Source organism: Pseudopipra pipra, chromosome 21 (assembly GCF_036250125.1).
Source record: "Pseudopipra pipra isolate bDixPip1 chromosome 21, bDixPip1.hap1, whole genome shotgun sequence".
Lineage (NCBI taxonomy): Eukaryota > Metazoa > Chordata > Aves > Passeriformes > Pipridae > Pseudopipra > Pseudopipra pipra.
In genome coordinates, this window is record NC_087569.1 from 11,107,400 (window position 1) to 11,131,432 (window position 24,033).

The 24,033-nt window shown below is 51.1% G+C and overlaps 1 protein-coding gene across 2 annotated transcripts in view; it reads right to left on the reverse strand.

The window, feature by feature from the left end:
• Positions 1-24,033, reverse strand: part of MNT (MAX network transcriptional repressor) — a 37,209-nt gene that overhangs the window by 10,057 nt on the left and 3,119 nt on the right. For both annotated transcript variants that reach the window (XM_064678180.1, XM_064678178.1), the window contains exons 2-5: positions 18,676-19,237; positions 16,548-16,589; positions 15,781-15,892; positions 375-567 (exon numbers count right to left, since the gene is read on the reverse strand). In XM_064678180.1, the coding sequence (XP_064534250.1) occupies positions 375-567; positions 15,781-15,892; positions 16,548-16,589; positions 18,676-19,237 (909 nt within the window). The remainder of the gene's footprint in view (positions 1-374; positions 568-15,780; positions 15,893-16,547; positions 16,590-18,675; positions 19,238-24,033) is intronic.

A 24,033-nucleotide genomic window follows, 5' to 3' on the forward strand; every position in this document is an offset into this window, starting at 1 on the left:
GTGCTGAACACCCTCCCATATCCACACAAATACATCAGGATGCCCACTTCTAATGAGCAGGGCTGCAAAGCTGTGTAAGAGGAAATCTAAGTTTGGAAAACAGGGATTTATCTCCACGTGAGGAAGTGGCAGGTCGGAAGCGCAAACCTGCACTTTGTATCTACTTGACATTGATGCACAAATTTCAGTTTTACTTCACACGAGCAGCAATGTGTTATTAACCAATATCAATCACTAGCAACACTCCAAAGCCTTTTACTTTATTCTGAATGCAAAGAAACCCTGATGCTGCCAAAGGAAGATCCCCACCACCCCTACGTAACTGTGTCAGTGACCTTCCGTGGTGATTACAGGGAGAGAAAAGCTATGGGTACCTGATGCTGTCGAGGTAGATGCCTGGTCATCCTCTGGCTGAACTGTCTGTCGAACAATTCTGTCAATCTCCAAGATGTCCATCCACTGGCTCAACTCGTTCTTCAGCTCTGCCAGTCGCTGCTGGGTAGCGATCTTCTCTCTCGCCAGCCGCTCCATCTCATGTTCATATTCTTTTTCCTTCCTCTTTAAAGTCTAAAAACAGCAGGAAGAAAAAGAAATATAACATGAACAAAGACAAGAGTAATCTACACTAACCTGGTCACTCCCAGGCCCACAGCTAATTTTCTTACACTGCCAGTTATGCTGGTGTAAAACGTGTCCAGCTACATTTACACCTGCCAAATTCAGGCAGAAAGAGAAGGACAAGAGCTGGCACCCGAAGGGTTGCTCTGGCCAAATGCTTTCTGCCTGCTGAGGGAAAACTGATGAGCCTCAAAAACTGAAACACTTAGAAGGAAAGGAAAAGCAAATGATGAGCTTCTGAGCAACACACATCACACCAAGAGCTCCTGACCTAGGAGAGATGGTGAAGAGCCAACAACCCCCTGCATCACAGAGAAATCCCGAGGTCAGACACAAAGGAACTGTGTATGTTCTCCTTTCCTGCTAATGCATTGAAGTGTCTGTCGGCAGGGGAGCTGCTCGTCAGTCAGCACAGTACAGAGAGATGCCCCACAGTACTTCTGGGAAATATAAACCACACAGACTGGAGGGGGATCAGCCAGGGAGAAGGCAGCAGAAAGCAACAGCTCGTCTTCACCAAAGTACACGTTGGTGAGTTCAGCCAGCGGTGTGGCACTGCAGTCACAGCACAGAGAACCAGCCCCCAGCCCAGGGCAGCACTGACTGTATGCATAAAACAGACAAAATAAGTGAAATCTGTAAAACCACATATAGACTGTCCATTTTCAGAAGTTAAGTTTCACCACTGGGAATTTAAATCCCACACACGCTCCTGAAAATACCAGCCACGCAGAGCCTGCACAGATGCTCCTGTTCCCTCCCTGCTGGCAAGCACTGAGCTCAAAAGCAAACCCCACAGCTGGCAGAGGACCAGGCTCACGGTCCTCTGAACACGTGCTCTTTATTTCTATCTAAGGTTCTCCAGGACAAGTGCAATCAGAACGTGACCTCATGCCTTTCAGTGGTTCTGCTGACGTTGTAGATCAGAAGGTTGCTGGGAAGGACTTTAAAGCCTGTTCAGCCAGGCCTTTAATGCAGCCTAAGCTGACACACAGACTAGGGCAGCTCCTGTCGCTACCTTTGTCCTGGTAATAACAATAAAGGAAGTATTTTTAAAACAGCCAAGCAAAGTGTGTTAGCAGGGCACAACCACTGCAGGTGTGTCAATAGAGACAGTTCCTCTGCCTCCCGGCCTGGTTGCCTTCAGCTCAGCTAAAAGCCCCTCAAAACAGAGGGTTTTCAGGCAAAGGGGGCAGTTCTCTCCCTCACGCTGCTTTCCAAACCAAAGCAAGCAGCAGAAGCCAACTCACACAGTCCTGTCCTGGGCAAGCCCAGCAGACCTGCAGCCCACCACAGGGTGGTGGGATGGCAGGGAAGGGGGGACGGGGACTCCTGGCATCCTGGCTCTGCACCAGCCCTGACCTGTAGCCCAGAGATTCCCACATGGCTGAGGCCCAAATCCACAGACTAGTTTTAAAGTCTCTTTTCCAATCAAGTGCAGCCAAAGTGTTTTGCCTGACCCAGAAAACACTCATGTGCTCTGATCCCCTGGGAAAGGGGTGTGGGTGGGACACAGAGCAATGAGGAAAGTGCACACTCTTGCTCAGGTTTAAATATGCAAGAAGATAACTTGTCTGAATGTCTTCCCCCTCACTGTGTGATTGGGAAAGAGGCAAGTAGGAGAAAGGCTGAGGCTAAACCTGCGGTGCAGACATGAGCCCAACCCCACTCTGCAGCATCTCCCCACAGCTGCAGGGCACAGGAGGACAGACCAGGAACAGCTCTCCAGGAGGAGTGAGCACAAAACCCCCGCAGCCTGCAGCGGGCACAGCACACGCATATTCAAGCAGATCAGATTTGGCTTCACTCCCTGCTGCGAGAGGAGACTCCCAGCATGGGGAAAGCATAACTACGAGATATGAGCGGGGCAGCTGGTAATTAGTTATAAACTTTTAATTACTGGGAAGGCGGGCAAACCCTTAGGAAGCACCAGGAGGAGTCTCCCAGCAAACAGAGCCAGGGAGCTCACTCTGTTGCTCTCCAGGCACTCCACAGGCATTGGGATGTGGCTCTGGTCCAAGCCTGGCCCCACGGGCTCTGCCTCCCTCAGCAGGGGCAGCCCCAGCCCTGAGCAGGCACCGGATCCCAGCTGCCCCTCCCTCCTCCCAGGGCTCACTCCTGGCTGGGAGCTCTCCAAGGGGAGCTGCCAGGGAGGCTGGAGGAGCAGATGGGCTGGAATCCCTGCTGGCACCGGTAATCTTTCAAAAACTATTCTGGGATGCAATTCACTGGGGCTCACTTGGTAAAGACGGATCTCCAGGCTGAGCTGCTCTGGCCTAATAATGAACTGGGTGTGATTAACCAGAGCCTTCCTGCCCCTCCTGCAGCTCCCTCCGAGCACTGCCCTGCTCTCTGCGGGTACACGTGGATGCAGCCCCTTCCCACACCACAGGGACTGGGTGTGTGCCTGCACTGGGAGCTGAGTCTGGGAGCAGGAATGGCCCTGGCCTCTCTGCAGAAATGGGCACTCACTGAGGGACAGGGAGCAGAGACCCTCCTGCTTTGTATTTCTTCCCACTGCAGCCAGTATGGAGAGGGCGGCTGAGCGTCTCCCGTGTCCCTCTGACTGGCAGCCCCGGGAACAGATGCTCTCTGGCATTTCCCTCACCACAGATTATCTTCTGCAAATCATCCTGCCCACATCAGGTGCCAGGATTTCCCATCAGTCAGTAAAGTCCACAGCGACAGCCAAACTTTGCTCATTGGGACTGCGGTCACCGACCTGCCCCGGCACAACAAACACATTTAGAGACACCCACTGACCCCCAGGATGTTTTTTCTAAAACAAGAATTTCTGTCAGCACCATCACCGTGGATCCTATGCAACACAAACACAGCAGTTTTGAAATAAGAAGTAATCACACATCGTTTTCTGAGATACAAGCCTTTGGGATTTTCCAACAGAAAGGGCACATAACATTAGTGCTGAAATGGGCAGAGGGGTCCCTGAAACTACAAACAACACAATCACTGAGAGCTACATTTTGATAAAAGGAATTCTTACAAATGCCCGACCACCTGTCCTACAAGGTGTGAAACTTCACTAAGGCAGAGAGCAGCTGGAGCTGGAGCAGCTGCAGGGCAGGAGCTGCTGTCCAACCTGCCTCCACAGCCACCAGGAAGGGCCATGGTGAGGGGTCAGGTCTGGTGCTGGCACCTGGGATGACACTTAAGCTGCCTGCTAAGATCCTGAAGGACACACGCTTAACCTGGCTCATGAAATACTGACCCTGTTTCTTCATGGTGGAAAGGTCACCTAAGTTACCTGCATTTGTGTTTTCCCACTTCTCTGGAGTGGCGAGGCCAGGCTGGCCCCGGGAGCTGCGGAGCCCGAGGAAGGCCAGGCGTGCCCCTGGCAGCTCTGTGCTGCTGGCACAGGGCAGTGGGGTGACACCTGACTGAGCACAGCTCACGTGCACCACGGCAGTGCCAGTTCTGTGGAGCAGAGGAGCCCAGCCCACCCCAGACTGCTCTCTGCAAGCACCGGGCTCCAGCACAGACCCTCCTCCTCACGGCTGTGCCGCAATCATTGTGACATTTCTCTTTTTCCTGTTAAGCAATTGGGAACCCCAGTTGTCCAGGCAACTCTTACTCTTACAGTCATTTGTCACTGCAAAGAATTCTCCATTTTATAGCTGTCTGTAATTAAATGGCTCAGTCTTATGTCAAGATTGGAAATAATGCCTCTAAACACCTTCCCTGTGCCTGCCCCAGGAATGCTGCTGGCCCTGTGGTTGGCATTAGTGAAATTTAAAAGGCCTTATTACAAAGCTCCCCTCATAAACATTATATTAGCAATTTAAGAATGCACTTTCAATTACGAGCTTTTCCAAAGCATATTTCAGTTGTTACCTTTTCCTACACAGCATTCACTGACTGAAAACCCCTCATCAATGAGAGATCAGGAGAGTGATTTGTGATTTCAAGCCAGATTGTTTAACTCTTTGCTCTGGGGATCACAGCTGGTGCCACAGAGTGGAGCTGCTGGACCAGGAGGGTTCCTGAGCTGCCATCCCACCTGCAGGACCTCCAGCACGGACCACACCCAGCCAGGCAGGTTCTCCACTGCCACATGGAGCTTTGATTCCTATATGCAATGGGAAAAAATCTAAACACTAAGAAAAAGATCTTATCTTTGCAGGGACTGTCACGGTGCAGGAGATCCACAGCAGGAGCATCCACCAGCCTGACTCCACAAACATTCCAATCAGGACCAGTGGGATGCTGGAACAGGCCATCCCCACACAGCCCCAGCTGCCAAGACACCACAGTCACCTGTAGGACCAGGGGTTTGCCACTGGTTCTATCTGTTTTGAATCGTACTAAACTGTCTGTGGAGTTCCTACAACAACCACTCGCCCCAACCCCATCTGACCTGCCGCGATGGAGCGGAGCCCAGGAAAGTGGGAAAACCAGGAGCCAGTTTCCCTGGCATCAGGCTGGTGTCCCCACCCTCTGCAGCGACTGCCTGCACTTGCCAAGGTGACACATCTGCCAGACTCTGCCTGCACAGGACCCGCTCCTGCACCGCAGACCTCCCAGACCCCTGGCCCCCTGTTCCTGCTGATGCCAACCAGCCCCTTGGTCTGCAGGAAGCAGCCATGAGGAACCCCGGCTGGTTGCCACAGGAACCAAAGCCATGGTTTCCATGGTAACTGCTTCACTTGGCTAGCTCTCCCAGCCGAGATCCCGCAGCAGTGCCAGATGTGCTGGTCTGGTACCACTGACAATGGGAAAACACAGGTTGGACACAGGGGCAGCACCGCAGAGCGACATCACCGCCCCGCCAGCCACCACCTGCAGCTACAGCCCACTGCAGCCTCTGCTGCACCACAGGACCATGGTCTGGCACTCCCCAGACACGAGGCAAAATCATGAGGGGCTCAACCCAAAGCCCCAAGTCATGGTGGGACCGCGCTCAGCACTGGGGGAACGGGGCGAGGTCCTGCCGTGACCAGCCCCCAGTGAACCAGGAGAGGGGACAGTCTGTGTGCTGAGGGGAGGTGCAGACAAGGACTTCAGGCTCCTGCTGTTCATGCCCTGGTTTCAGCCTCCTAAGATCTCAAATTTCACACCAGCACCAAAACCAAAACAAAGCCTGCAAGGTGAAACACAGCTCCTCGTTCCCTGTCCATACAACGCCCAGCACCCGCAGCGGGGCCAGGGGTGTTTGCCAGGACCTCGTGACCCGGCTCTTCCATGTGCTCAGCCAAGGAGCTGCTGTGTTCCGGGAGGGGAGCTCACCCCACGCAGGCGTGGGCAGTGCAGGGAACATCTGAGTTCCCCCCACGCAGGCATGGGCAGTGCAGGGAACATCTGAGCTCCCCCCACGCAGGCATGGGCAGTGCAGGGAACATCTGAGCTCCCCCCACGCAGGCATGGGCAGTGCAGGGAACATCACCTGCTGCAGGTGCTGCACCCACTGCCAGCAGGTCCCAGGGGAGTGGGGCTGGGCACCACCCACCACTGCTCAACCTGGTGGCAAGGGCAGGGATGAACACCCAGACAGAAACACCTCCCAGAACAGGAAATGTGCCTGGAGCAGAGCGATCACGGGAAATGAGAACACGTGTTGGTATTTACATTTATCATTTCACTCTGAGAAATGCACTTCAGGCCCCTGATAAAAAGAGACAGTGGGCCATAATCTGTGATCAGAACTAGAGCTGGAACGTGGCTGTTTGCATGGCCTGGCAGAACCTGCCTCCTGACGCACCACGCTCCGGACAAAGTACAAACAGTCACTGGGGCAGAGGGGAGGAAGAATCCAAACGAGGAAGATAAAGAATAAATTCAGAATAAAAATAACCAACAAAAGAAAGGCAGCAACCAACTGGAACACACGATACAACAAAGCAGGGAGAAGCAGAGCCATGCCCAGGCCAGTCACTGGACCCACACTGGCTGCCAGCAGTTCAGCAGATCTGTTCTATTCCTTAATATGACTACCAAGGATAGAGGAAATTCAAATAAAAAGAATTGAAGTATGATTTGCAATGACTTGGTGTTAAGTTTGATCGTGTGTTTTACTTTTCTTATTTTTATTTTTTTAACCAGTCTCTGTCATGCAGGAAACAAGCAAGACAATTTTAATGATTCTAGCAGATTCTGGATGCTCCAAAGACCCTGAAATACCATGGTGTTTGTTATTCAGAAAACAATCCCAAACAAATTAAAATAACTGGGGAATTAAGAATTTGGAATTAATAATTCCAAATTTAATTCTGCAGCACTCAAATGAAAAAAAATTAAAAATTAAAATAATTTATGGGAAATACGCCTCTGTCATCATTTTCTACAAACAGAAATGAAGCGTGCTGCATCTCAAGGAGGGATTATTATTAATGACACAACTGCTGGATGCAGGGCATTTGGAAGCTCTTCCCAACCCTCCACGATGGCACATGGACATCAGCTCCAGAGGGCAATAGGCAGTTTTATGCCTCGGAGCCACAGCCAGGGCTTTCTCTGCCAGGGATGAGGAGACTTCTGTGCAGACACATTATCACAACACTGATTTGCTGCTGTGCTTCTGTATTTTCCTTGGAGGCATCTGAGCAGCCCTCATGGGAGCCAAGGCAGAGTTTTGGATGGGTCCCGGGCACGACTCCCTTTGTTCGTGTTCCTGCCCTTTGGCTCAGCCCACAGGCACGAGGCACAGCTGAGCTGCACACCCCAACAGTGCTCTCCTAGGAGAGCAGGACACCTCCCAAAACACAGTTCTGGCAGGTGATGGCAGTGCCAACAGCCACGGGCTCTGAAGAACGACCCTCCCCAGCAGAAGAGAACCACCCCACACCACAGCAGCGGGTCTGAGCCCTGGGGACTCTGAGAAGGTGCCATCCTCCTGCACCACTTCTCCTCCCAGTTCCCCCACCTGTGTAAGGAGGTCAGTGCCAGTTATTCACATCCCAGTGGCTCCACCCACGGCCCATGGAGCAGATCTGGGTCACCAGAGGATTTCTCTCCACCCACCTCCCTCACTGTCATGGCCACGGTGGCAGTGGGAGGATGCAAAGCCCAGCTGTTAAACATAAACCAACACCTGTGTGAGACCACGAGGCAAAGCTGTGCCCCTGAGTGCAAACTGCCCTCTGTGCTGGACGGGTTGGGGCACAGCAGCTGCAGTGCCCACTGCCCAGACTGCCACCACTGCTCACAGAGGGGCTCCCAAGGCTGAAGCTCCTCCACTGGGCTGGGGGGTTACCTTAGAAAGGTGAAGTCCTGTGAAATTCCTAAACATGAAGGGACAAGAAGGTGGCAGCTGCTGGGGACCCAGAGCTCTGATCAGCACACACTGCTCTGAAGGCACAGCTCTGTGCAAACCCACCCAACCTGCAATGCCAGCTCTGCGGGTGTGTGCAGAGTGAGACCCATCCTTTCACACTGTCCTCTCAGCCTTTTGGGAAGAGGGGCAAAATATAAGTTGTTCTTTCTAATGCTGCAGGAAACTGCCCAATCACCCTCAGTGAGCTGTTCCTGCTCCCCTAAGAACAAATACAATGAATGATCAGGTCCCTGCCCATGAGGTGGCAGGACAGGACAACAGCTCACCTGCCAGCTACCCAGCTCTTTCAATCAGAGCCAGAATTCTCAAAGACATAATTTCCCCTAAATGCTGTCTCCAGATGGCCTAAGCAGCCTCATTATTCAGATCAAGATGAGTCTCAGCACAACAGGACCAAGAGTCCCTACCTGACACCCTCATTATTAAATGGGGATTGTGATTTCTCCTCTGGGTACCACGCAGGCTGTCCCTGGATGAGCAGTGTATCCCCAGGAGGGATTCAAGAAAACAGTACGAAGCCCATGGTGAAAGGGATCTTTTAAACCTCAGATTGATATTTCAACTCATAATGGCATAAAACATGAGCAAGACAGATAGAAGCAAAATAAATTTGAAAACCAGTTGATCCATTTTTTCCTGGTTTGTTTACAGTGTTAACTACCACCCTGTGCAGAAGCAGCTTTGCTGTTTCCCAAGGTCACCCAGCTCCCCATGGCCTGCCCAGGCCCGACAGTGAAGAGAAATGGACAATAAAGCAACTACAGCCACACACAGGGAAGTGTTCAGATGGAACCACAGAACTGGCAGGGCAAGGCCAAGGCACAGGCAGCATCAGAGTCCTATTAATTTTTTATAACTAACAACTGGGACAAGGAGCCTTGCAAAAATTTTACTCATATTTCCACACTCTCCAGAGCACGTGGTATCAGGATTCCTGTCACGTCAGAGTAACACCGACACGACAACGGGAGATTCAGCTGACACCAACTTCCTGCTGCTGCATGACAGTGTCAGAATCCCCCTCACTGATTATTCTGTGGCTGACAACGTTGGCTGCCACAACATCACAGCTGCAGAGTTCGGACAACACAGCTGAACTCCGCTGCACTCTGTGCACCGTGGTTACTGCTTCCTTAAAACTGTTTGTTTGGGCTTCCAGTCGGGCACCAATTCACGGGAACTTCAGAGAGTATCAACACACACCTTTGCTACGGACCAGAACAGGAACCCAAACTGCCCTGTCAGCTGTGCCATGGAGCCCAGACCTTGTCCCAGTCAGGCTCTCTGTGAAAAGCAAACCCACAACCCAAGCCACACAGTTGTGACGTCAGTGAGTTTAAAGGCAGGTGACTTCTGCAATGTCACACATAAAAACCAGCCTGTGCAATCAAGCTGTAATTATCACTGCTCAGGGGCCATGCCCTTTCTCCCCTCCTGTGCCAGCTCTGACTGCAGGTGACAACCAGAACAAGCAACAGCCCCCAAACACAACCCCCACCAGCTCCCACACACCAGCATTTCTAAACCCTGTGCTGTGCCCCACTTACACGTTGTTTTGGTTTTTATAACCCCAAGTGCTTCCTCAAACTACCACTTAAATGACAGCAGTGGGACAGGTGTGGATTCTCTGACCATTACAGAGACACCTATGGGTTCACAACTCCATTAACCCTTTCCAAACTCTTGTGTTCGAGTCACGAGTGAGGCATTAAGAAAGTCACCATCCCTCTTGGCAAAGGCTAAGAAACACCTTCCAAAACAAGGTCAAAACACTGGGCATTTTTAAGAACTACTGCAGGACATGTTTTGTGACCAATCCTGCAAATAAAAACGCCCCGATGGCTCCCTGGATGAGCCTCCCTGAGGTCCTGCTGCAGCTGCAGGGACAGAGGGGGATTCTGTTTCCCATTTTTAAGCACGCTCCAACTTGCTTCACGTTACTAAACAATAGTTTTTTAAAGGTCTTATTACTCATCACTTTCTGAAGTCTACAGATGACATGCTGCATGACTACAGCCTATGGATGCTGGAAGCCTTCATTACTGGCAATGAGATTCAGGCTAATTAGACAAGATATAATCAATGGATCAGGTCAGGTAAACACCATTGAGCAGCACAGCTTGGCACGTGAGTGCTGCTCACATGAGGCAGTACTGATGGACCCAACTCTTACTAGACAAGTTTTACAGAAGGTGAGTATATTCACCTCATAGCTGGCACAGAATAAAGAATAACAGTAAAGAACAGTTACAGCCACCCTCTTCAAGGTGGGGAACTTAACTGGATTCAGCAGAAGAGTTTGGTTTATGCATTTTCATCAATAATCCAACCATGACAGTGCCTGAAGGTAAATGAGACCTGATCTTTAACCACATCGACATCAGACATGTGGGTTTGTGTCTGCACCTTCCTGCACCAGGATCCTGCAGTGCCCTTCAGCACCCACCAACACTCAAACCCCATCTCCAGCACTGCCACTGCTCTTGTTCTGGTCACCTATGTGCAGACAGAGATGAATTACTGTGCTCAGGCACTGATGAAGTGACCGAGAAATAAAACAAACCAAAAGATGAAGAGATGCTGTGGTCATTAACAGGAAAATTTAACCAATGTATCTGGTCTGTTCACAAGTCCACGAGATCAGCTTCAAAAGGATTTTTACACGCACTGCTTAGGCATCCTTGGACAGTATTTTGTATTCATTCTGCCCTAAAGGGAGTCAATTAAGTTGATTATTGTTGGCACGGATGGGCAACTGCATCATTTTCAGGTGCACAACATGTTGCTTCAGGCAGTTTGAGAAGCCAAAAGAGACGAGGTGAGGATTAACAAGTTAAACATCATAAACAACTGAGGATTAACAAGTTAAACATCATAAACAACTGCCAGCACCAGTGAGCACAGGTAAATCAGTTCCCAAGGGGCCTCTACCCCTGGCAGGAGATCAGGCATCAGCTCTGTCATTTACTGTTTGAGTTTGCTGAACCCATTTTCTCAATGATCTGAGACCCTGCTTTAACTTCAACCCAGAGTAGTTACACATGACAAGGCAAATGCCATCATTCTGGCAGTGGTGACAGAGCCACAGGTCAGCTGAGGCCACGGCCCAGGCAGGTGGAGAGAGCTCTGCTGAGGAAGCCACACCTGTAATCAGAGGAGGAAATCAGGCACACTTCCCCCAAAATGAACAATGCAGCAATTTACTTGGGAATCTAGAGAGATGTCCGTTTCCTTGAGTCCAGAACGCCAGGACTATTTCTTAGCCTGAACATTTTTTTTTAGCTCCTAAGGAAGGAATCAGGCCACAGAAACTGTCAGGGGCTGCTACCATCACCTGCGAGGAGCTGCGAGGCTGCTGCAGCCCAGTTGTCTGCCTTTGGAAAGGGCAGGTTTCCATCAGGAAGATGTAGACTACTTCACTTTGCTAAAATATTTCCCTGGCCAGCTGGGCTGCAGTTCAAGTGGCAGCAAGACTGTTTGCACAAGCAGCCTTCTGACTTTTAAATGGTTTTGCTGTTCATTTATACATCTCTCTAAGTGCAACCAACCAGAAAAATCAAAAGACTGATTTGCATCAAAAATTTATCTGGATGATTCCTGGGAGGACTGGTCCCAGAGGCAGGTTTTCAGCCCGTGCCAGTCCACGGCCTTGCTCCAGTACTCATCCCATCAGCAGGAAGGCAAACCCCAGCTCCTTGGGAAGAAAGAAATTCCACCCTTCCTACCCCTTCCCGAGGCAATAATGACAAACTGGCCACCCTATAAATTCTCAGTTCCCCACAGGTACATTCTGTCTCTAACATCACAAACAAGGCTGGCAGATGACTTACGGGAATTTGTAAGCAAAGTCCATTTCACAGCCAGAGCCAACACAGCTCTGTGGGACCACGACTCAACCTCTGTCACCACAGCAGCCTCCCAACACCTCTGCCATACCCGAGCAGCCCACACAGGGTTTGGAACACATGGTGCCCCGCTTCACTACCTTCCAAGGATTTTGCTCTTTGCCTTTTGCACACCCTGAGAAGCTCAGCTGTGTCTCAGATTTTGGAAGCACATTGTTATTTAGTCAGTGTTTGAGTTATACTGGGGAAACTGGCCAACAAGCAGGACCTGCAGCATGACCTGAGACTGCTGGGCTGGGCTGCCTCATGTCAGTGTCACCTGGTGTCACCTGGTGAGCAAATCACCTGGATGTCATGTCACACGAAATGTGCAAGACAAAATAACCCCCAGAACTGGAGGGTGCTCAGGTACCACAGTGACAGGCACAGAGGAGCAGTCTTGCTTAAGGCTTTTTCAGCTAGCTTCCCAAGATGATGATTACAACATTTCCTAGGGGGCAAGGAATCCTTCAAGGAGAATCACATCAGGGCCCAGCTGCACGGGCTGTGAGCTGTGTCTGATGCCAGCTGGGCTGGGCTGGGCCCCTCTGCAGTGGGGCTCTCTGAGGAGGACAGGCCTGTCCTGCCTGGGCTCTGCCAGGGGACACTGCTCCAGGACAGCCAAGGGGACAGGGCTCTGCTCTCTCAAAGCAAACAGCATTTTATTCCCCCTGTGCTTTTAGCCAAATCACTCCATGCATCTTACAGACTCCTCAGAGGTCTCCAGCATTTTCTCTCAAGTTTTGCAGGGAGGAGAGTGAAGAACAAGGGCTGAGGTGGCCCGTGCAACAAATGGGCTTGGTCAGAGGCTTTGTGCTGGTGTCTGGAGCCCACCCTGCTGTCAGACCCGCTGGGAAACCCCCTGAGCCAGAGCCACAGAACAACAGCCCACACGACTTTAAGCTGAATCACCAGCTAAGGGATTATTAACTTCCAGCTGCGTTCAGCCCCATTTCCTTTGTGCAACAGTGTGTTTAATTGCAGATTCTAATTTACTGTTGCAGAGCACAAGCCCAGGTCCAAGGATAAATTAAAATGACAGCTCCATGGGAAGTTCGGAATTTAACTTCCTGACTTATCTGATTTGATGCAGATACAAATATTTAAATCCAGCCAAGGAAACAAACCGCCTGTTTCTAAGAAGTTACAGCTGGAATGGGGAAAATGGATTTTGTAGGAAGAGAGGCTGCAGCAATCAGTGCACTGCCACAATGCCCAGGGGCATGGAGCAGCCACTGCACTGTGCTCCTCCCCTGCGAGGCTCATTTGGGTTTGGGTTTTTTGGTGGATTTTTCCCTTTAGTGAAAAACTGCTTCACTATCCTGGGAGTAAGAGGTTCTAGTTTTAAATCTCCTTTGCACAATTTCCCTGTTCTCTTCTCAAGGGAAGCAACGAGCCTGTGAGTGAAACAAATGGAGCTTGGCGTACGATCAGTGCCCATCCCCACACTGATGCACGTTAGTTTTGTTGAAACAGATCACAGCTAAATTCAAACTGCATTAAAAACCCAATATATATAAAAAAACCCAGCGCTTAAGTTTTTAGCACAGCCGAATCCTGTGACAGAGGTGCAGACGCACGGCGAAGGCGCTGCCAGGGAAAACTGCACGCGGGATACTCCCTGCTGCCTGGGATACTCCCTGCTGCCTGGGATACTCCCTGCTGCTCTGAGCTCAGGCAAGCAGCTGCCAGAGAGGCTCTGGCTGCCCGGCAAGAGGAGGAGGAGGTGATGCAGCAGTTGCACAACGTCACAGCCAGGCCATGTCACTGCCCAGGGCAGCGGGCCAGCCGCCGGTGTGGGTCAGTGCCCGCCCACGGGCAGCCCCACCGTGCCTGGCTGGCACTCCATGTGCTCCCCGCACACGTGGAGGTGGACACTGGCACAGGAGCACTGGCCGCTGGGGAGGGAGAGTGGCTGGGACAGGCCTGAGGTCACTGTGACTTTCTCCTCCTGCACCACGAGGCAGGCTGGCTGACCACTGCTCCCACCGCCAGCCCAGCGCTGCCACACTGACCTACGGACACCCGGACGGCCAGCCCTGTGCCAGTGCTGCACACCCCAGACTCGTCACTGCAGAGGCTCCTCTTGCAAGCTACAACATCTGTGGTGCACAGGCAGCAGAGCTGGTAAAGCAGAGCCGTGCAGACACAGCTCCTGCTGGCGAGACAGTCCCACACCAGGAGGGAATAGTGAGCATAAGCCCTCCCAACCTCTGCATTTTCACTCCACTGACTGACTGAACACATTGCAATTACACCACCCCAAGACCTCAGTCAGTCCCAGATGGTGGGCACACACAACAGCATGGGAGAAATCACAGCAGAGCAGCCAGGTCGACAGACCCGATCCCAGCCATCCTGATTCCCAGAATGGATCCATGCTGGGAAAAACAATTCAAAGGCGGCACTCAAACAGACCTGAGCAGAAACTTACAGGAAACAAAAGGTGGTTCTGAATCTGTGAATGCCTTCTGGACCATCAAAAAGCACCTTACACCCCTGAACAGGACCTGCTGAGGGTTTCACTCCCAGTGATTTACGGAGCTGTTGGTCCATACGCCCGCAGGCAGCACAGAACTGCACCACACCAGACTCAAACACTGCACAAGGGAGCCAGGGAGGAGGGAGAGGCAGGATCAGCCATCTCCACTGACAGTCTCAAACAGAATTTTAAGGTGCTTCCCAAAAGCACAGAGTAAAAACACTGCCAGAGCAGTCTCTTCACAGAGAAGTCTGCACGTGCATCAGCATTCCCAGGGTGTCAGCCACGACACCAGACACGGCTCCTGACACCCTGACTCTGGAGAGCAGTGATGGGATCACTCTGCTCCCTTTCTGCTGATGGAGGCTCATCCCCACAAACATCAGCCAGCCAAAATCCAAAGAAAGGCTCAGACCTTCTCTAATGCCCATTAGGCTGCAATACAACCACGCCCCCAAAAATACCTTTTTGAGCAACACAAACAGTGGATAGGTACCATCAGAATTTGCCCCAACCAAAGGCTCTCTGAGGGAAGTGGCTGATGAAGACTAACGAGAAGGGCAGAGCTGATCTCACTCTGAGGCATTACTGACTCTCCAAAGTGAAGCTGAAGCAAGTAATCAATGTCCAGCACTTCTGAACACCGGAGGGAAATGATGTGTGAGAGGGACTAAGGAAAATGGGAAGAAAGTGAGGAAGAGACAACATTTTACTGTGGAAAAGCCCATTGTGATCAGTCCTCAGCATCCTTTATTCTAGTTAGAAAGTACGAGGCGTACTGGCTTTCTTCATTTGCACCATAAATGCAGCAACTCTTCCAGTTTCCGGATAAATTTTAATTGCATTACATGCTATTAATTTCACTCACACTCACAGAGGACATCTACAATTTCTTTTGTGCTACCATTAACCACTTTCACAAACATTAAACAAGCAAACACAAACACTAACTTCCCTCCAGCTGCAAACACAACTGAATTTTACCTGTACTTTCCCCCAGACTCATTCCTGGTACCCTACCCACCTGCAGCTTCATGCTGCAACCCCAAATTCCAGGCCTTCCCTGCTTCCAAGCAAATGACCTGTACTCCCATATCCATCTCATCAAATATTCGAGACATACCAAACCTTCATGGAAATCCAACTGTTTTAGTTAAGCAAACAGAAAACCTCCCCAAATCATACAGATTAAAATTCACCTGAATCCAAAAGTAGCAGCTGAAGTTCACTCAGCCTGGATCTCTATGATCATCTGAATATCTGCTCCCTGTGTCACCACTGCTGGTAAGGATGTTTTGTGGTTAATTTGGAACTTCTAGAATAAGGAGACTGCATGAAGCAAGTGTTCCCAGAAGATCCAAATGCTCTGGAAACCTGGAGTTTATAAATGACCACATCCTGTGGGAGGAGGAGGAGGAAGGGGACTGTCTCTCCTGTTTTCCTTTGCACTGCCAGGTGAGCTGCAGCCCCTGCCCAGCCCAGCCCGAGCCCCCGAGCACTGCACATACCTGGATGTATCGCAAGGCACTCCTGAGGACACTGAGGTTTGAGGTCTTCTTGTCATCTACGTTGGGGATGTTGCGCTTTAAAGTCTCAAAGCACTCTTTCAAATGTGCACGTCTAAAGAAAACACAGGTGGGTCGTCAGCTCGTGGGACACACACCAGAAACCAATTCCACACAGGGGAGAGCCTAACTGGGGCCTTAATCCAGCAAAGCACCTACACCTGTGCATAGCAGACCCCCAGCCCAGCCCAGCCCAGCCACCACAGGGCTGTGTGCCTGGATTCTATTCCAGCTTTGTTAGGAACACTGTGCAGCCTTAAATGAAACATCTCCCTGTGCTTCCACTGTCACCGTATTTCTGATTTAGCTAGTCAGGCTTGTAAGAGTTTTGGGTCAGGAACTGGTTTTTCTCTTGTATTCACACTGTGCACTGACCCCTGATTTTGGTTCACTGCTTTAAAGGAGTCACACTGTTATGCACATGGGGGTTTGCTTTGCGGGATGAGGGCTTTGCAGGGTGATGGGACGCAGTGGTGCAGTTAAACAGAACATACTGGGAAGCCAGAAATGCAGAACTGAGCTGTAAGAAAGCAAAGCAATGGTGCAAGATTCAGTAAAAGCCACTAAGAATTTTGTTCAGGTTCTTTGTTTAAAAACAAACAAACAACAAACAAAACCCCGCCAAAGCCAAACAAATATTGACAGACTATAGGCCAAAAAAAGAACGTGAATTACAATTAAAAAAACCAAACCCCTGGCTTTCTACGCACCTGTTCTTCTCCAATTTATTATGTACTTCCCTGGTCCCAACCCTGTAACCCAAACAGAACAAAGATCAGCTCAGTGTCAGGTTGAAAACTCCTGCATTGCACCTGTGCTTGCAGCAGTGTCTGTGTGCCAAGGAGATACAGGTCAAGATTCAAAAGCAACAGAGGTGTTCAGATATCACTGGTGTAACATTAGGCACATATATATTTCTGCCTATGCTGTTTCAAGATAAACTACATACTTTACACGTGCATTAGATGGACACATTGTGCATATAATGCACACAAGGTACAAACAGGTGTAACCTACACCTACGCTCCAGTGGGACAAGGTTTATGCAGTTTTAAATTCAAATGTACAATACTGGGCAAACACTTCCAACTGCTTCAGGTTTTTACTGTGCCTGAAACTGAGGATAAGCTGAGGATAAACATGGAATGAAGCAATCCAGGAATCCTCCAGTCACCATTCAAGGAAGAACCAGAGTGAGCTTCTGGTTTTGGGGTTTGAATTCATCCCCACCCTCCAAACCAGAGGAGTGTTTTTAGGAAAAGTTAAACAAATAAATGTTCTCAGTTTTTCAGCTACAGTGGTGTTTAGGTACATTAGTAGACGTGTAGATTTCAAGTATTTTCAATACACTGTGCAAAGTAATTATTTGCCTTTATCTGAAAATACAGGACATTGAGATAATCATAATCAATAAACTGTCAGGTATTTGAAAACAAACATTTGTCAGCATTTTCCCATGAAACATTTCCAGGCTGAAAAAGACACCTTTTCTGTGCTTATGTCTAATGGAGTAGTTCTAGGGGGACACAGTGGTGAGCTGGGCTCCACATTGGGAGCACAGCCCTCCCAGCCCCCCAGAAGCAAAGCTCAGTGTGATGGCACAGGAGCAGTTTGTGGGTGCACCTGCAGCCACCCCCCTCAGACTCGTTCTGCCCTGGTACCCCCGTGCCAGCAGAAACTGGCTCCACAGCCATCTGAACCCACACAAGGGCAGTGACAGGGTTGCTTGACCAAAGCATAGGCTGATGGACCTTTCCCACAGTGGGTGTTTTACACACAGGCTCTCAAGATCCCAGTTTTCCACAGAGAAATCACACTGGCATTTTACCAAAGCCTTTATCTTCACAAACTCTTATCTGCATTACTTACATTGTTTCCTTCTATGCATTTTGGGATCTCTATATCCCAACGGACACTGTGAACCCTTTTTCTGTCCACTACATGTTTCATCTCCTCCAGCCCCCCTGGGACTTGCACACCATCTCCAACACCACTGCCAGGAGTCATCCCCCTGCTGCAGAACAGTCCCAGGCCCAGGCAGCACAGCCCAGGAGGGAAGACTGAACAGATCCAGGTCACTTATCCTGCAGGAAAACTAAAGGGCCAAGGGAAACAGGTAAAACTGCTGCAAAGAAGGGAATGGTTTGTTCTCCCATTCCACAGGCAGTAATACTAGACAGTACTGGGATGCTGTGGTCTGGAAACAGCCACCTACAGAGAAGGCAGAGTCACCACCAGCCAAAGTCCTCAGGAACAAGTCAGATAAACATTACCCTGGAACAACATCAGAGCCACAAGTCCTGTCTGAGGGTGAGGGCAGATTAAACAGCCTTCAGCCCCTTCCAGCTGCAGGATTCTGGGTGAGCAGGAGGCTCTCAGCACTTACAGCACTGAGAAACTGAAACAGCAGCTAAGATGATCCCTGTCCTGGGAATGACATCTCCCAGATCACATCCCAGTTTTCAACAAAGCTCCTGCAAGCAGCAGTGCCATGTGATTTCCCTGACCAGTACAAGCAGAGATCTTTTGTCAAACATAACACCAGATGCCACCTGAGATCAGACAGGCAGGGCTGGGACTTGCTTCCTAACACCGTTCTGGCTTGGAAAAAAAAGTCCTGGTACAGAATATTACAGTGTGGAGTCAGGGAGGAAAATAAAATCCCATCAAGTTGAAAAACCCTGCTCTCAGCAATCCAAACGGACATCAAATATCCACAGGTGTTGGTATTTCTGATCTGACAACGCTTTGCACAACCAGGAGCTGCCCCAGAGTGATGCAGGTTTTGGTACCATCTTGGACACCTGTTGGACACCTCCACACACACAGTGCACTCACCCTCCAATTCTCTTCTTGAGCTCGATGGGTTTCAGGTCGTCTGCCGGGGCCAGCTTCAGGGCGCCGAGGGGCGCGGGCGCGGCCGGGTGCTGCAGGGGCTGGATGGGCTGTGGGACCACGTGGTGCTGGGAGATGGCCAGGACCGGCGCCGGGTAATGCTGGAGCTGCTTGGGGCTGCCCGACGGCGGGGTGGCAGCTTTCCCATCCGGCAGGTGTGGGCCCGGCGGCCTCTGGATCACCGGAGCCACCGACGAGGACTCCTTGGGGACACTGGGAGTGCTTACGAGGGGCTGGTGGCGTTGCACGAGCGGCGGGGACAGGGCGGTTTGGGCCGCTTGCTGGGGGGAACTGGTGACAACAGGGATGGGAATGACTGAGATGGGGGCTGCCAGGGGCGGGGGCGGCGGGGGCACCGGGGCCGGGGGGGAGACGGGCACCAGCAGTTCGCTTCGGGGCTCCTCCGGGGAGAGGGCACTGTTGGCCCGTGGCACGCTGGCCTTGCTGGCCTTCTTCTGCTCCTGCTCCCTCTCCAGGCGGAGCTTCTCATGCTTCTCATTCTCCTCTGAAAGAGAAACACTCACAGTGAGCACTGGTGCTTCCCTGACCTTCCCCAGCCGCAGCCTTGAACCAACACAAGGCAGGCTCCTTAAATTAAAATACCCCATGCTTTGTACTACCCTGAGTAAATCCCAGCTCAGTGGACACTGCACTGATACAAACCCGCCAGGGCACCTCTTTTACTGCTGTGGCTTTTATTCAAGCTCCTAAACTTGGCTTTGATGTGTGTACGTTCCTATATGTTTTTATAACACCATACAAAGTAAATGAAATCTGTGTGGCCTGACCAGCAAAATAAACCTCCTCAAATGCGATCCGGGGCTCCGGCTTTAATTGCGTGAACATGGCACAAGGAAAATTTATTTATACAAGTCCTGTGGCGCCAGTGGCCCTGGCATCTAGACATCACACAGCCTTAATCAAATATCTCCAAACCCACTGTCCATGAGGCTCAGCAGATCCTGCTCTTGACAGCCGCAACTAAAAGTGCTGCACCAACCTCTTCAAAGTAATATACAAATATTTGGAAAATAAACCCTTACTTCATCAAGGAAGGATCATATGGTTGGGTGTCCTCTCATATGGTTGCCAGTATCAAGAGGAAGCTCCAAGAAACATCCCAACAGAGCCTGTTCCCAGGAGAAGCTTGGGCTCAACTGAAACACTGAAGCTGGGGTGTATGTTTAGGAAATTTGATAGAAGAGAGTGAATCCTGCAACCTGGAATTACCAGGTTATGTTCAACCTCGCAGTGATCTTCAAGAAGAAGCTGCACTGAACACAACAAGCAGAACAAGGGGAAAAGGGCCCCCCCAGGCACAGAGCTGCCCAGCCCTCACCACGCCTGAGGGGCCCTGCCACTGCTGGGATAATTTCTTACCTGCCTTTTAATTTTGAGGGGTGCTAGTGCAAAAGCTACAGAGAGAATAAAGGGAACAAAACTCTTATTCCTGATTCTGAATGCCCTTTGGTACGTGTGACTGCACAGTGACACTGCCCCAGATTCAGTCGACATGATTTCCTGAAGTTCAGCTGCAGCAACAGCCCAAACACACCCCACTCACCTCAGGAGCCCATGAGCAGGGTCAGGCACCCATCTGACCGGGTAAACACTGTCCAGCAACCACATGGGGAGAAACCACCCCTGGACTGAGCTCCAGCACCAGGGCTGCAGCCCCAGTCCTTGACTCCACAGCACTTGGAAAGGCACCCACGAAACTCCATGAGCAGGAAGGATTTCACATCCATACACCACTCCTCCCAGGGCTGCCCGAGACTCAAATCCAAAGTTTTAATTCAACTGCTGCAGCACAAGGAGAGGTAAGTGAGCAAAAGATCTGACTGACTCCAAAAGAGGAGGCAGGATGTTTAAGCAGCAGCTGAGGCTGAAAGCAGCATTGCTCTGTATTTTCTCAAAATATTTCAGGGTAATTATCAATATTTCCTTAAAGGAAGAAGCAAAGCAGTACAGGGTGGCAAAAACCCCAGCAGGAATCTCCTGATGTAAACACAAATTTTAACTACCTACAATTTCTGAGTGGCTCAAATGAACAACATTAATAACCAATACAGAAAAGCCCTTTGTCTGCAGATCTTTTGCTCCACTTTGCTGCTGGTTCGCAGCCAGAGCCAACGCGCCGGCCCTGGCACAGGGCACACGAGGAAACCCAACCCTGGGGAGCTGCTGACTCACAGTGTTCCCTGCGCGTGTCCGGCCACGCTGCAGCTCCGGGGCAGCTCCGGGCACCCGGCTGGGCACGGGGAGAGCGGCGGGGACTGAGTGGCACCAGCGCTCCGGGCACACGCCGGACCACAGACCACACAACTTCCACCCAGACTGCAAACTGCACCGGGACGGAGAGGAGGGAGCAGCAAGGCAGCCCATTAATGGGAAGCCCTGGCGGGGTCTGGTGAGGGGAGTGGGACCTGCCTGGGCTGCACTGGCAGGTGACGCTGGAGGTGACGCTGCCACAGCAGAGCAGAGGATCCAGCCAGGAGAGCCAAGGGCTGCGCTGGCAGCGCTGCCAGGCGGGAGCAGGAGTGGGCACGAAACTCCTACAACGGCAGCGTCCCTTCCTCGGGGATGCAGGAGAACAGGGAGCAAGGTTAAAGCACGCCTTACTGATCAGAAATATTTATGTAAATGTCTCTGGAAGCAGGTGCAGCCCTCGGGCTGCTGACAAGCTGCCAGCAAGGCCTTTGGTGTTGCAAATCTTGAGCTCCCTTAAGCTAAAGAGTTTATTTCAAGGATTTTTTTCAGCCAAAATCTGACACCAGTGAGCCCCTGTCCTTTTGTGTCTGACTCATCCACAGGCAGAAAGGATCCACACTGCCAACCCCTCCCCAGCAAGAGGACTGGAGGGTCCCTGAGTCACCTCTTAGGATAGAAACCCTTCCATTGGGTGATAAAATCCTGTCTCCTGCTCACTTTGTACTCACACCTTGCATACAAACCAAAGACACCCTTTGAAAGAAACCCCCTCGAGCTCTATGTTTTCCCATATGAAGGAAGTTCACCCACGTTCAGTCACAGGTACATGTCAGGGATGAGTGACCAGCACACCGTGTGCTCAGACACATGTGAGGTTCATTCCTTCCTGTGCAGTGCACTCAGCACAGCAACTCCTGCAGGCCCTGACACAGAAAGAAGCCAAGGCTCAGGGCATCCCCTTGGGTTACGAGGACAGCTGAACCCAAAGGTGCACCCCAAAATTATGCATGATTTCCACTCATTCTTGACACTCTTATCAAGGGGACTGAGGATGAGACAAACCAAGTGAGCGAACCAGCTCTGAGAACCCTGCAGGGGTCTGAACTACAGGCCAGGCACGAAGGGACCAGGAATCCCACCCTGCCCACACCACTGTCTGCCATCATGCCCTCGTGCTGAGAGCAGGGACCTCAGTTCCCTGGCCATGCCACCCAGACAGCGACAGCAACACCAGCAGCCACGGGACAGAACAGCAAATCCTGTCCTAGGAGGACACAGAAACAGGGTCAGCACTTCTGACCGGTGGCCTGGTGCTATTTTAAGGCCCTGATGGTCCAGGAATACACAGCACCAAGGCACTCAACTTTGTTACCTAATAATCTGCTGCGTTTAAATATATCTCCTCCCTTTTGCCTGCCCTGGAAACACCACCCACCTGTCACAGCCAGGGCTGCAGACACACAGAGCAGTGTGGGGCAGAGCTACACGTGCCCCACGCCCCAGGGCACAGCCTGAGCCTCCCGGGGCAGTGCTGGAGGAGCAGGCCTTAAGGAATGTCAGTGCCCTTTTAATGCTCCTGTTTTTCACTAGGGACACTATCAGAACTCAGAATTTATCAAGGGTGTGTGCCTTTGCATAGCCAGTCATCCTACTTCTGTGCTCTGTGTGTGCTCAGTGGTCCCTCCCCAGCACATGGACATCCCTAACTCCGGAACAGGGAGCCAGTTCTGTGGTGTCATTTTCTGAATGGTCTGAACTGTTTTTCTGAACCATTCAATGCTTCTGGGAGCTTATTCAGCACACCCTGAACAGCTACATCCCCAGAGAGGAGTGGCCTGGGTGTCACTGACACAGGATCTGGAGCAGGGTCACCTGCAGCAGTCGCCCCAGTTCCTACCAGGAAAGTGCTGGGGACAGAAAGAATCTCCAGGTATTTCCTCCTCCCAGGGCCAGCCTGGAGGGGGACAGCCATGCCAAGAGGAAGGGCAGGCTGGAGCCTGAAGGTTTGTTTCTGTTTCTGCAGGTCCCTGGCTCTGCAGAGGAGAACCAGGAAAGGGAAGATAAGAACAGTCAGCAGAACTGGAGCTCAGCAAAGCTCAGCCTGAGCCAGGCAAGCTCTGAGTCATAGTGAATGCTGCTGACACCAGAGGCTGCAGCAACCAGCCACGGGTGCTTCCAGGCCCAGGAACATGCTGTAGGACTGAGACCCCTTTGAAATTGGGACCCCTTTCTCTGAGCCCCTCTGAATCCTGGAGGACAACAGCACAACACAAGCCCCACTTTTCTCTACCATCTTTGCTAAAGTCTCACTGTTTGGTGTCCCTTTGCACCACTGCTTCCCCACACAGCCCTGCTTCCCAAACCCCTCCAGGCCATGCCCACAGCGCCGGGTTGGCTGCCGGGCACCTGGTGACACTTCAAGCCTGGTACCAAACCAAGCCTGATACCTCCTGGAATGCAGCAGGGAAAGACCCTCAAGAAATCTTGTCATTCATCTCCCAAGCCCCAAAGAGGAATCAACCATAACCAAATAAATACCTGGCAGACGTTTCTCACATTAACAGCTTTTCCAGCCCCTATGGATAATTTACATTGTGCTTTAATATGCTGTTCCAGCACTTAACTGAAACCCTGAATCAGCTCCAGAGAATCATTTTAGCTGCATTTTAGTTATAACTAACTCTTAGTGGACAAAAGAAAGAAATAAAGCACCAGGATTTAGCTGCACTACAAAGGAAAAGAAACCAGATCAAAACTGCTAAAAAACCAAAACCATCATGGAGAGTCTTATCTGTACACAGACACCCCAGGGCCAGCAGGTCACCAAGGGGCCAAGCATGTCATGTGCTGTCGTGGCTGCAGCACCACACTTTGGTGGGCTGGAGGGATGCAAAATTCCTGTTAGGTACCACATATCTCCTGTCTGCTGGACTTGGGATGAAGTGCAGGAAAGCACTGGCTCTGACAGGTGGAATGGGCACGTGCTGACTGCTTCAGTGTCCAAGGAGCCTCCCCTGGGCAGCCAACCAGGTGAGCTGTCCTACACAAGATGGGCCTCAGTGCTTTTCCACCATGCCTTGGCATTCTTAA